Here is a 13,888-nt window from a genome sequence, read left to right as displayed (position 1 = left end):
CCAATGTCCAGAACGTACGTGGACCCGTTGTTGTTGATCACCTTGAACGGCCCCCTCGTACGGCCGCTGTAGCGGTGCCCGGTGTCCGCCCCTTCGTACAAACACAAACTTATAGTTCTGCAGGTCTTTGGGTACATGGGTTGGGGTCCGTCTGTGCTGTGAAGTTGGTACGGGGGCCAGGTTGCTGAGCCTTTCGTATAGCCTGTCCAGGACTGCTGCGGGTTCTTCCTCTTGCCCCCTTGGGGCTGGTATGAACTCTCCCGGGACAGCCAGGGGCGCGCCGTACACCAACTCGGCCGACGAGGCGTGCAGATCCTCTTTGGGTGCTGTACGAATTCCAAACAGGACCCAGGGAAGCTCGTCCACCCAGTTAGGTCCTCTCAGGCAAGCCATGAGAGCCGACTTCAAGTGACGGTGGAAGCGTTCCACCAGTCCGTTCTAGTGTGGGTGGTGGGCAGTTGTGTGGTGTAGCTGCGTTCCCAACAAGCTGGCCACAGCCGACCACAGGCTGGAGGTGAACTGGGCGCCTCTGTTGGAGGTAATGTGGGCCGGTACCCCGAAGCGTGCTACCCAGGTTGCGATCAGTGCTCGGGTGCAGGAATCGGCAGATGATGTCGGTGAGCGGGACCGCCTCTGGCCACCTTGTGAACCGGTCTACCATAGTTAGTAGGTACCGCGCTCCTCGGGACACTGGTAGGGGGCCCACGATATCCACATGAATGTGGTCGAACCTCCGGTGGGTGGGTTCGAAGTGCTGCGGCAGGGCTTTAGTGTGTCGCTGCACCTTGGCTGTTTGGCACTGCGCACACGTTCTGGCCCATTCACTGACCTGCTTGCGAAGTCCATGCCACGCGAACTTGCTGGAGACCAGCCGGACAGTTGTCCTGATAGATGGGTGCGCCAGACCGTGTATGGAGTTGAAAAGTCGCCGACTCCAGGCTGCCGGGATGATGGGGCGAGGTTGACCGGTAGCCACGTCGCACAGGAGGGTCCTATCACCTGGGCCTACGAGAAAGTCCTGCAGCTGCAAACCCGAGACTATGGTCCTGTAGCTGGGCATCTCGTCGTCTGCCTGCTGCGCCTCCGCCAGTGCTGCATAGTCCACCCCCAGGGACAGGGCCTGGACAGCTGGTCTGGAGAGTGTGTCCGCCACGACGTTGTCCTTTCCCGAGACATGCTGGATGTCCGTCGTGTACTCGGAGATGTAGGACAGATGTCGCTGCTGGCGAGCAGACCAGGGATCGGACACCTTCGTGAACGCGAAGGTCAATGGTTTGTGGTCCGTGAACGCGGTGTACAGCCTGCCTTCTAAGAAGTACCTGAAATGCCGGATTGCCAGATACAACTCCCGGTCGAAAGCACTGTACTTGAGTTCGGGTGGCCGTAGGTGCTTGCTGAAGAATGCCAGGGGTTGCCAGCGCCCCTCGATGAGCTGCTCCAGCACCCCACCGACTGCTGTGTCGGATGTGTCCACCGTGAGTGCGGTCGGAACGTCCGTTCTGAGGTGCACCAGCATCTGCCAAGGCTTCCTTGGCTTTGACGAAAGCGGCCGCGGCCTCCTCGTCCCAAGTAATGTCCTTGCCTTTACCTAACATCAGGGTGTACAAAGGGTGCATGATACGGGCTGCTGAGGGGAGGAAACGGTGGTAGAAGTTCACCATACCAATGAACTCCTGCAGGCCTTTGACCGTGTTGGGCTGGGCAAAGTGGTGGATCGCGTCTACCTTGGCGGACAGAGGTGTTGCCCCGTCTTTGGTTATCCTGTGGCCCAGGAAGTCGATGGTATCGAGACCGAACTGGCATTTGGCCAGGTTGATCGTGAGGCCGAAATCACTCAGGCGGGAGCTGGTGGAGGTGGGACAGATACTCCTGACGACAACTGCTGGCTATAAGGATGTCGTCCAAATAGATGAACGCAAAGTCCAGGTCGCGTCCCACCGCGTCCGTTAGCCGCTGGAACGTCTGTGCGGCATTCTTCAGGCCGAATGGCATTTGGAGGAACTTGGACAGGCTGAACGGGATGATGAGTGCTGTTTTGAGGATGTCGTCAGGGTGCACCGGGATTTGATGGTGTCCCCGGACGAGGTCTCCTTTGGAAAAGATTCTTGCCCCGTGCAGGTTTGCTGCAAAGTCCTGTATGTGCGGCACGGGGTAGCGGTCTGGAGTTGTAGCCTCGTTCAGTCTGCGGTAGTCGCTGCATGGTCTCCAACCCCCGGCTGCTTTGGGCACCATGTGCAGGGGGGAGGCCCATGGGCTGTCAGACCTCCGTACGATCCCCAATTCCTCCATCCTCTTGAACTCCTCCTTCGCCAGGCGGAGCTTATCCGAGGGGAGCCTTAGTGCGCGAGCATGGAGGGGTGGTCCCTGGGTCGGAATGTGGTGCTGTACCCCGTGTCTGGGCATGGCTGCCGTGAACTGCGGTGCCAGAATCGATGGAAAGTCCGCCAGGATTCTGGTGAATTCGTTGTCCGACAGCGTGATGGAGTCCAGGTGTGGGGCCGGCAACTTGGCTTCACCCAGGGAGAACGTCTGGAAAGTCTTGGCATGTACCAGTCTTTTCCCTTGCAAGTCGACCAGCAGGCTGTGAACTCACAAGAAACCCGCCCCCAGGAGTGGTTGGGCCACGGTGGCCTGTGTGAAGTCCCATGTGAACCGGCTGGTGCCGAACTGCAGCTGCACTGTGTGGGTGCCGTAGGTCCATATCATGCTGCTGTTTGCGGCCCTCAGGGTGAGTCCTGGCTTTCTGTTGCGGGTGTCGTACCCTGTCGGGGGCAAGACGCTGATCTCCGCTCTGGTGTCGAACAAGAAGCGGCATCCCAACTGTTTGTCCCAGACGTACAAGAGGCTGTCCTGGTGGCCAGCCGCCATAGTCATTAGCGGCAGCTGGCCCTGGCCCTTGCAGGGCAGGCGAAAACGGCGGGCTTTTGTGCCCCACCGCTGGTGATAGAAACACCACTGTTCACTGGCCTCCTCACTCCTGCCTCTGTGTTGTATGCGCCCCCCTGCCGGGCCTGGTCTGGTCCGCTGTTGGGCGCATGGCCTGGTAATCTGACCGACGGACGCCACGCTCTCCCTCTTGGCTTTCCACAGCACGTCTGCCTGGGCCACCACCTTCCGGGGGTCACTGAAATCTGCATCGACCAGCAGCAGATGTACGTCCTCGGGCAGTCGCTCTAGGAACGCTTGCTCGGACATGTGGCAGGGCTTGTGTCCGTCAGCCAGGGCCAGCATCTCGTTCATCAATGCTGATGGCAGCCTGTCTCCCAAACCGTCCAGGTGAAGCAAGCGGGCACCCCGCTCACGCCGTGAGAGGCCAAAGGTCTCAATGAGCAGCGCTTTGAATGCTTCATATTTGCCTTCTTCTGGGGGTGACTGTATGAAATCCGCAACCTGGGCGGCCGTCTTCTGGTCAAGGGCGCTCACCACGTGGTAGTAACGCGTGGAATCAGAGGATATCTGCTGAATCTGTAACTGGGCTTCTGCTTGGCTAAACCACATGTGTGGTCGCAGCGTCCAGAAAGTTGGCAGTTTTAGCAAAACTGCGTGAACAGATGAAGAGTCAGTCATCTTTGGTCCAAATCCCGTTTGGACCGTTGGGGTCACCAATGTAGCAATGTACTACACACAGCGCTGAAATAACGACAGGCAGTCTCTAAGTCATTTCGAGACTAGTTTATTCAAACTTCGTGGCGCTGGCATTTAATCCCTAGCGCCCGCCCTCTCCGGGCGGAAATGACATCAGAGGTGCATTACCAAAGTCTCCCCCCGCGCGCTGGCTATTTGTGAGCCGGTTCGCCTGCGCAGGAAGTGGGTTGCCACAATACAGTAATTAAATAGTCTGGAATGAAAAGAAGGATTTGGTAATGGAACTACTGGACTGTCGTAATCTGCTGTATTAAACAGAACTGGCCCAAAAGTGATCCAGTCCACAGGCGTATAATTAATTGTTTACTAAAATTCCTTAAGTCATTCAGTTGTACTAAACAGTTATGTCAGAGATAATAAGACTAAAAGCAGACTGCCCATCCTACATTGATAGAGGCACCAGAATCACACACAACAAAACTAATCCCTTCCCAACAAACTTGGCAAAGTCTTTCCAACACCTGTTAAAGACAGGGACATTAGAAGAGCTGACTTATTAAACCTGATCTGATTCAGATTCATACTTGAAAATGTACCATTGTTCCTATAATTGTCACCAGGTTGAACAAAGGTCTAAAATTTACTATTCAATGACATGGAGAATAAATTTAACAGATTCAAGTTTAATGTCATTTCTGATCTACAAGTATAAAGGAGAATGAAATAATTGTTACTCGAGATCCAATGCAGCGCAAAAAAACCATACAGGATAAACTGTATATGCTCATAATGCACCGAGTGAAGATAAACTACACAACAATAACTGGAGGGGAACTAATATCCTGGCGGGGAGGTTTGCTAATGCTATTGGGGAGGGTTTAAACTAGATTTGCAGGGGGTTGGGAACCGAAGTGAAGAGGCAAAGGATGAGACTGTTGGTGCACAAATCGTGACAGCTTGAGGGAGTTTATGAGAAAGGACAGGCAGATGATAGAGCAAAAAAGCACTTGGCCAGATGGTTTGAAATGTGTCTATTTTAATGCACATAGTATCTTGAGCAAGGTGGATGAACTTAGAACTTGCATCAATATGTGAAACTATGATGTTGTGGCCATTACAGAGACTTGGATGACTCGGGCAGGAATGACTGCTGAGTTTGCCAGGCTTTAGATGTTTCTAAAAAGACAGGTAGGGAGGCAAAAGAGGTGGGGGAGTGGCAGTGCTAATCAGGTATAGTATCACGGCTGCAGAAAAAGAGGCAGTCATGGAGGGATTGTCCACTGAGTCATTGTGGAAGGAAGTCAGAAACAGGAAGGGGGCAATAACTGTATTGGGTGTTTTTATAGACCCTCCTTCCCCAATAGTAACAGAGGCATTAAGGAGTAGATAGGGAGGCAAATTCTGGAACGGTGCAATAATAATAGGGTTGTTATGATGGGTGATTTTAACTTAACCTACACTGACTGGCATCTCCTTAGAGCAAGGGGTTTAATGGGGTGGAGATTGTTAGGTGTGTTCAGGAAGGTTACCTGGTGCAATATGTAGATAAGCCGACTAGAGGAGAGGCTGTACTTGATCTGGTATTGGGAAATGAACGTGGTCAGGTGTCAGATCTTCGGTGGGTGAGCATTTTGGAAATAGTGATTACAACTCTATTTCCTTTACCATAGTGCTGGAGAGAGATAGGAGCAGACAATTTGGGAAAGCATTTAATTGGGATGGGGGGAAAATTATGCTATTATGCAGGAACTTGGGAAGATAAATTGGGAGTATATGCTCTCAGGGAAATGCATAGCAGAAATGTGGCAAATGTTCAGTGGTGGCCAAGTTGTTCGAAAAGATGCTGAGAGGCAGGATTTATGAGCATTTGGAGGGACATAATCTGATTAGGGATAGACAGCATGGCTTTGTCAAGGGCAAGTCATGCCTTATGTACCTGATTAAATTATTTGAGGATGTAACAAAACACATTGAAGGTTGAAGTGGATGTAGTGTATTTAGGTTTCAGTAAGGCATTTAATAAAGGTTCCCCATGCAAGGCTCATTCCGAAAGTAAGGAGGCATGGGATCCAAGGGGACATTGCTTTGAGAATCCAGAATTGGCTTGACCACAGAAGGCAAAGGGTGGTTGTGGATGGTTCGTATCTTGCATGCAGGATGGTGACCAGTGGTGTTCCATAAGGATCTGTTCTGGGATTCTGATTTTTATAAATGACTTGGATGAGGAAGTAGAAGGGTGTGTTAGTAAGTTTGCTGATTATATAAAAGTTGGGGGTGTTTTGCATAGTCTAGAGGATTGTCAGATTGTCAGCGAGACATCGATTGGATGCAGAACTGGGGTGAGAAGTCACAGATGAAGTTCAACCCAGATAAGTGAGAAGTGTTTCATTTCGGAAGGTCAAATTTGAAGACAGAATATAATATTAATGGTAAGACACTTGGTACTATGGAAGATTAGCAAGATCTTGGAGTCCATGTCCATAGGACACTCAAAGCTGCTGCATAGGTTGACAAGGTTGTTAAGAAGGCAAATGGTGTGTTGGCCTTCATCAACCATGGGATTGTGTTCAAGCGCCACGAGGTAATGTTACAGCTATATAAAACCTTTGTCAGACCCCACTTGGAGTACTGTGTTCATTTCTGGTCACCTCACTACAGGAAGGATGTGGATACTATAGAGAGAGTGCAGAGGAGATTTATGAGGATGTTGTCTGGATTGGATAGCATGCTTTCTGAGACTAGGTTGAGTGAACTTGGCCTTTTCTCCTTGGAGAGACGGAGGATGAGAGGTCACCTGATAGAGGTGTATAAGATGACGAGAGCATAGCCAGAGACTTTTTGCCAGGGATGAAATGGCTAACACAAGGGGGCTTAGTTTTAAGGTGTTCAGAAGTAGGTACAAGGGGCATGTTGGAAATAAGTCTTTCACACAGAGAGTGGTGGGTGCATGGAATGCCAGCTAAGGTGGTAGAGATGGTTAAAATAGGGTCTTTTAAGAGACTCTTAGATGGGTACGTGGAGCTTAGAAGAAAAGTAGAGGGGTATGCGGTTCGGAAATCCTAGGCAGCTTCAAGAGTAGGTTACATGGTCAGCACAATTTTGTGGGCCGAAGGGCCTATAATGTGCTGTAGATTTTCTATGTTGTAATAAAAACACATAAGTTAGCTTGTATGCATTGATTGTATCTCCATGAAGTGACACCAGGCACAGGAGTGTCTGTACATAAGATCTCTGACAGAAAACGATAAAGTAGTGGTGGTTGAGGGTAGGGTGTTAGTGGCTGGAGGTGTTGATTAGCCTCACTGCTTGGGAAAAGTAACTGCTTTTGGTCCTGGTGTTGATGCTATATAGCCTCCTCCTTGATGGGAGTGGGACAAACAGTCCGATAGAGTACAGTTCAGGAAAATGGTTTGGAATTCCATATTAAAGAATAAACTTTCCATTGACATTAACATGTCATGAATGGATTTTAAAAATTCAATACTCCATTATAAACATTTCCATTTCTATAATATAGATCAAACCCTAATCCAAAATATCAATTCAGAATTAATTTAATTCTGTGGCTGATTGTACTATATAGCTTCCTTCATTTATTTTGTACATTCATAAATGTGAAAAGGAACTAATTTGTCATTAAGTTAAGAGTTCATATTTGCCTGACATTTAATATTAAATAAAAAATAATAGTTCTAATCTGGTGAGTCTCCATTTCAACAAGCTTCACTGAAACGGTGTCACGACTAGAGTGACAGCTAATTAACCCTCTTGAGGTTTACTGTGCCAGCTGTCCATAAAATTTAAGCTTATTAGGGAACCTAGAGAAGATGAAAAGGCCATGGTTCTCCATTTCTAGTACTGTAGCCCAGTGCAATGTACCCATTACCAGCACTTTAACACTCATATCTCACAGATGCTGGTAAACTTTATAAAGCTAACCAACACTCACACATTGCTGGAGGAACTCAGCAGACCAGGCAGTATCCGTGGAAAATAGTAGTCGACATTTTGGGCGGAGACCCTTCAGCAGGATTGAAGAAAAAAATGAGGAGTCAGAGTTAGAAGGTGGGGGAAGGGGAGGAAGAAACACAGGTGAAACTGGAGGGGAAGGGATGATATAAAGAGCTGAGAAGTTGGTAAGTGAAAGAGATACAGGACTGGAGAAGGAGGAATTTGATAAGAGAGAATCAAAGGTCATGGAAAGAAGAGAAGGCAGCGGAGAACCAGAGGAAAGTTAGGATATAAGGTGAGAAAAGGAAAGCGGGAATGGTGGTGGGGGGGGGGGGGGGGGCATTACCGGAAGTTTGAGGAATCAGTGTTCATGCCATCAGGTTAGAGGTTACCCAGACAGAATATAAGGTATTGCTCCTCTAACCTGAGTGTGGCCACATCGCGACAGTAGAGGAGGTTATGGACTGATATGTTGGAATAGAAATGGGAAGTGGGATTAAAATGGGTGGCCACTGGGAGATCCCGCTTTAAACCAACCAACACACACACACCATGTTAGAGAAATTCAGCAGGCCAGGCAGCATCTCAACGAAGTGGTCTCCCAGTCTACGTTGGGTCACACCAACATACAGGAGGCCACACCAGGAGCACCAACAGTAGATGACCCCAACAGGTGAAGTTCTGCCTCATCTGGAAGGACTTTTTAGGGCCCTGAATGGTAATGAGGGAGGAGGTGTAGAGGCAGGTGTAGCACTTGTTCCAATTGCAAAGGTAATTGCGAGGAGGGAGGAACGAATGGACAAGGGAGTTGCCTAGGGAGCGATCCCTGTGGAAAGCAAAAGTGGTGGGGAGAGAAAGATGTGCTTGGTGGTGGGATCCTGTTGGAGATGGCAGAAGTTACAGAGAATTATGTGCTAGATGCAGAGGCTGGTGGGGTGGTAGTTGAGGCAAGGGGAATCCTATCCCTGGTGGGATAGCAGGAGGATGGGGTGAGGGCAGACGTGCACAAAATGGAAGCAATGCAGATTAGGGCAGCTTTGATGGTGGAGAAAGGGAAGCCCCTATCTTTGATGAAGAAAGAGGACATCTCCTTAGTTCTCGAATTAATAGCCATATCCTGAGAGAGCAGGTGTAGTGGAGATGGAGGAACTGAGAGAAGATAGCATTTTTACAAGTAACAGTAGGAAGAAGTATAGTCCAGATAGCTGTGAGAGTCAGTGGGTTTATAATAGACATCAATAGTGAAGCTGTCTCCAGAGATACAGAGAGATCGAGAAAGGAGAGGGAGGTCCAAGTAAATTTGAGGGCAGGGTGGAAGTTGAATGCAAAGTTGAAGGAAGTTGACGAGCCCTGCAAGGGTGCAGGAAGCAGCATTAATGCAGTCCTCAATGTAGTATAGGAAAAGTTGGGGAGTGACACCAGTGTAGGCTTGAAACATAGACTATTCATGTAGCTGACAAAAATGCAGCCATAGCTGGGACCCATGTAAGTGTAAGTAAAACTGAGTCAAGATATGCAGATACAAGTTCAGTGAGGCAGGAACAAACAGAATCAATGGGTCTACCTGGACAGACAGGTTTGTGGAACTTACACCTACACCTCCTCCTTCATTACTGTATCCATTGTACCCGGGGTGGTCTGTATATCTCTGAGACCCAATGTAGATTGGGAGACAGCTTCACCAAGCAACTACATTCCATCTGCCAGAAAAAAGCGGTATCTCCCAGTAGCCATCTATTTTAATTCCACTCCGTATACCCATTCGGACATGCCAGTACATGGCCTCCTCTACTGTCGCGATGAGACCACACTCAGGTTGGAGGAGCAACACCTTATATTTCAGCCCAAAATGCCAACTGTACTCTTTTCCATAGATGCTGAGCAAAATTATTGTTTTTAAATGTTAGTATTTTTCCCATATTACAGAATCTTCAGCCAAAATAATTTATTTATCGAGCACTTTTTAGACAGACACTGTAGTTCATAGTGCTTTACAATGTAAGGTGTAAACACGAAACTAAAAGACAAAAGATGTTAGTTAAAGGAAGGTTTTAAAGTTAGTTAAAAACAAATAAATAGGTGTTGAGCTGTTGTTTAAAAGTGTCAACTGATTTTGCAACCCTTATAGTTTTAGGTTTTGAGTTCCACAGTTTCGGAGTGTAATTCAGAAAAGGCTGACCTGCCAATTAGCTTTTGAGGAAGATTGTTTAAGTTTAAGAGACATGCTGAAGAAGACCAGAGAGCTCGAGCAGGACTATAAAACAAACACAATTCTGCGATGCACTGTGGTCCCCGACCATAAAAAGCTTTGAAAATAAGTAAGGGAGCTTTAAAATCAATTCTAAAAGATATAGAGAACCAATGCAAAGTGGCTAGGATGAGAGTGATGATATGCTTCCTCATCCTGGTTTTAGTTAACAGTTCTGCGGCATTCTGAATGAGTTGAAGTTTGTCAATGGATTGTTCTGGAAGGCCAGTAAAAAGTGCGTTGCAGAAATCTAGACTATTGGATATAAAGTTGTGAATTAGTTTTTCAGCGTCATGACGTAATAGAAAAGGACATATAGTACCTCTGTATTGTGTAAACACAGTCCTATCTTGTTGCAATGGAATAATAAGAGAGAACAATTTGTTTCTCATTATTTCAGGGTTGCTCAGTTGCGCAGATACTAAATGCCTTGTCAATAGAAAGAGGAATGTAATTTCCAAACACATGAATAGAAGTGCAGCAGAAAAGGCTTTGTGCTGAGATTTAAATAACTCCACACATTAACCAATACATACTTATAGTTATGTAAATAAATTACTCTGACAAAGCTGAGCTATCAGAATCAGTTTTAATATCAATGTTCAAAGTTGATTTGTGGCAGCAGTACATTGCAATACGTAATAATAAAAACTAGAAATTATAAATACATATTAAAAATAGTGAGGTAGCAATCATGGGCTCATTGTCCATTCAGAAATCTGATACACTTCCTGAGGAATGTAAGTCAGGCATTGCCCTGCTATGATGATCACACTGTCAAGAACATCAATTGAGTCATATGAAAAAATGTAGTACTGGCATTTCCCAGATTAAATACTCAATCGCATTATGTTCAGTTTTACAAGCAAATAAGAAACTCAATGATGATCAATTTCAGGCCCAGTAAATATTTGCCAAACAAAACATTCCTGGCCTGCCACAGATTTCCTGGTTGGGATGGGACTAGTGCATCCAAAAATAGGTCTACATTAATTCCCAATATACCTCCCTACCCCAACCAATATAGTGGAAAATGAAACACAACTTTCTTCTCATTGTTCACATATAGATGGTTCAGAACAAGGTTTATTTATTTGTGTGTGTGTGTGTGTGTATATATAGAGAGAGAGAGAGAGAGAGAGAGGTGCATGATGGTCGAGGCAGATACATTAGGGACATTAAAAGGACTCTTAGGCACATGGATGAAAGAAAAATGGAGGGCTTTGTGGGGGGAGGGGTTGATCTTGAAGTAGGTTAAAGGGTTGGCACAACATTGTGGGCCAATGGGCCTGTACTGTTCTACATAAGATTATCTACAGTACATTTTCTCCTTAGTGCTGCTCATTCCTATATTTGTCAAGACATTTCTCCTATGGTTTGATATCAACCCAACACACCCATCATTTTACTGCCAGCGCAACTTCAGAAAGAAAGGATGTCAAGTTCTGGAGCATGTGCTATCAGAAATCTTAGTCCACCATGTTGAAACAGTCCTTCAGAATAATAACGTTTGTACCAGTATCTTTCTTTGTGATGCACCTGATCTCAGGCAGTATTTCATACCTTTTGATAATCCTCTTTATTATTTATTTCATCAAATCTTGAGCAGCAGGAGTTGTGTAGCCAAAATGAAAGATCAATAATACTTGGGCCCGGGTAACCTGTCCTTCGTATCACAAGATGAGATCACTGTACAGTGATTTGATCTCTCAGTCTTGAAGAACTGGCAAGATTAACGAGTGACTACAACAGTAAATCGCAAAGAACAGGCAGGCACCTCAGAATGAGATAGCATTGAATTTAATGTAGTTGTGTTGAATTGGACGCTATGTATTTTTGATATATGGCATGAGTTGTGTTAAGATGGGGTAAATTTCCAAGTAGATGTGGTTCTTGGGTCTCCTCGACCATCACCCTCATCAGAATCCACCAGATTTTTTCTCCCTCCCCTCCTCCCGCTATCCCTCACCTCAAATCCCCCATCCCACTCCCCTCCCCCCCCACTCACCCTCCTTCCCCACTCACCCTCTACCCCTCCACCCTTCCCCACCACTCCCCCTACAGTGTAAGATTATTACTGTGGTTTAAATGCTGCGTAGATGATGAGGTACATACACTGTGCATCCAGTGCTGATAACTGACCTATGTGCTTTTGTTCTACAGCGGACCCTCTCGTTGGAAGCATAGCGACTCAATACCTGACCAACAGAGCGGAACATGATCGAATAGCCAGGCAGTGGACCAAGAGATATGCTACATAGGGTAGACAGCAGTAACTCCTGGACTCTGGGAAAGCACACTCCGCCTGCAACAACCCAGATCCCCTCCTGACTTTATTTTAAGCCCTGCTCTTTTTTAAAAAATCTTTTGTGTAAAAATATCCTTCTGTTCCTTGAAGACTTGAAGAAATTTGACACCTGGTTGTTTTTACAATGTTTGAATCTCTACAATGTAAAGAATGTTCACGTTATATACGTAGAGAGTTTTATTGTTACATAGGTTTGTATAAGTGTGCCCTCTTCCATGATAGATTTATATCTGATTTCTTCACATAGGTTGCAATTAGAGCCAGATTTTTTTGTATTGAAGTCGATCATGTCAGGTGCATGCTACCGGGCTGTCACTGCAGTAGGTTAAGTTCACAATCACTGTGCATTACTATAATGACTGGCTTTATCACCTGCCTCATTATCTTCTTTTCTCAAAAAGGCTGCCGAACGACACTTAAAATTTGTGTAGTTTGAACAATACAGTGGATTCCGATTAATTGGGGCAGGACTGTGGCTGAACATTTTATCAGTAGTGTCAGTCATGTGCACTATGTGGCCATTAGACACTGCACTGTACTGTGCTTAAAGCAGACAGTTTTTAAATAGCATGCTTGTATCCAGCCAGCAGTTATTTCTCTCACCAGTAGTTGGTGAGAAATAAACAGTAGAACAATTCAGAACTGTTTTACTCACCGCAGTTTCAAGCATTGTCTTCGAAATGCCAGCAACAGCCAGGAGTGAAAATTTTTTAAAATATTTCACTACTTCAAGTTAGAAACTATGAAGAATCTAAAAGTATCAACGATCATCTTGTTCAATGAAAATTTGGAGGATGCAATTGGTATTATGAAGGCAGTCCATTATTTACAAGTATCTGCGCTGATTTTGTTCATTTATAGTCAATCAAGAGAATGCAGCAACGTAAACTGGACAAATTCCTCAATTGATAACCATTACAAACTAACACTCAGTTTTATAGTAGTATTATTGATAGTGTTCTTATTTCTTAGTTAAACAGTAGTTTCTGCTTTTTTGTACCTTTTTAGCTATTTGGATAATTGGGGCAGCTGCTTAATTGGGCCAAAATGTACTGGTCCTAATATGTCCCAAATAACCGGAATCCACTTTACTTACTTTAAAATGCTTGTAAATTTTGAGATACTTGCAATTCTTGACTGTGGAACAGTTTGATGTACACTTGTATTATTGCACCCATTAAAACAGCAAACTCATTTTTCCTTTGTCCTTGACTTAGTAAAAAAAACACCACTTGAAAACTTACTTTTTTAAAACCAGGTAATATGTTCTAGAAGACAGCATAGTAGAAGCCCTTAAGCTCATACTGTTAAGCTGACCTTTTAACCTACTCTAAAAATCAATCTAATAGTTAGATTCGAACACTTCTGTGTATGACTGTTAACCATTGCTTGATTTGAATATACAGTCGGCCCTCCTTATCCACGGGTTCTGCATGCGCGGATTCAACCAACTGCGGATCAGGAAAACCTGGAAGTTCTCTCTCCAGCACTCGTTGTTTGAGCATGTAGACTACTTTTTTCTTGTCATTATTCCCTAAACAATACAGTATAACTACTATTTACATAGCATTTACATTGTATTAGGTATTATAAGTAGTCTAGAAATATCTTAAAAGTACAGGCAGTCCCCGGGTAATGAATGAATTCCATTCCTGAGTCTGTCTTTAAGTTGGATTTGAAGTCGGAACAGGTACATCCGGTATTATTTAACGTCAGTTAGTCAAACATTTTTCTTAGTATATAGGACATATTTTACCTTTCTATGCATATAAAACACTTAAGAAACATATGTATTT

The 13,888-nt window shown here is 45.6% G+C and overlaps 1 protein-coding gene across 4 annotated transcripts in view; it reads left to right on the top strand.

The window, feature by feature from the left end:
* LOC140713901 (ubiquitin-conjugating enzyme E2 E2) overlaps window positions 1-13,286 on the top strand; it is a 171,872-nt gene extending 158,586 nt beyond the window's left edge. For all 4 annotated transcript variants that reach the window (XM_073024560.1, XM_073024561.1, XM_073024559.1 and 1 more), the window contains one exon: window positions 11,948-13,286. In XM_073024560.1, coding sequence (XP_072880661.1) covers window positions 11,948-12,045 — 98 coding nt within the window. In that variant the 3' untranslated portion in view covers window positions 12,046-13,286. The remainder of the gene's footprint in view (window positions 1-11,947) is intronic.
* Window positions 13,287-13,888: the final 602 nt, after the last annotated feature.

This window comes from Hemitrygon akajei, chromosome 20 (genome assembly GCF_048418815.1).
Source record: "Hemitrygon akajei chromosome 20, sHemAka1.3, whole genome shotgun sequence".
In the NCBI taxonomy this organism is placed as follows: Eukaryota; Metazoa; Chordata; class Chondrichthyes; order Myliobatiformes; family Dasyatidae; genus Hemitrygon; species Hemitrygon akajei.
This window is presented reverse-complemented; position numbering and strand designations above follow the sequence as displayed.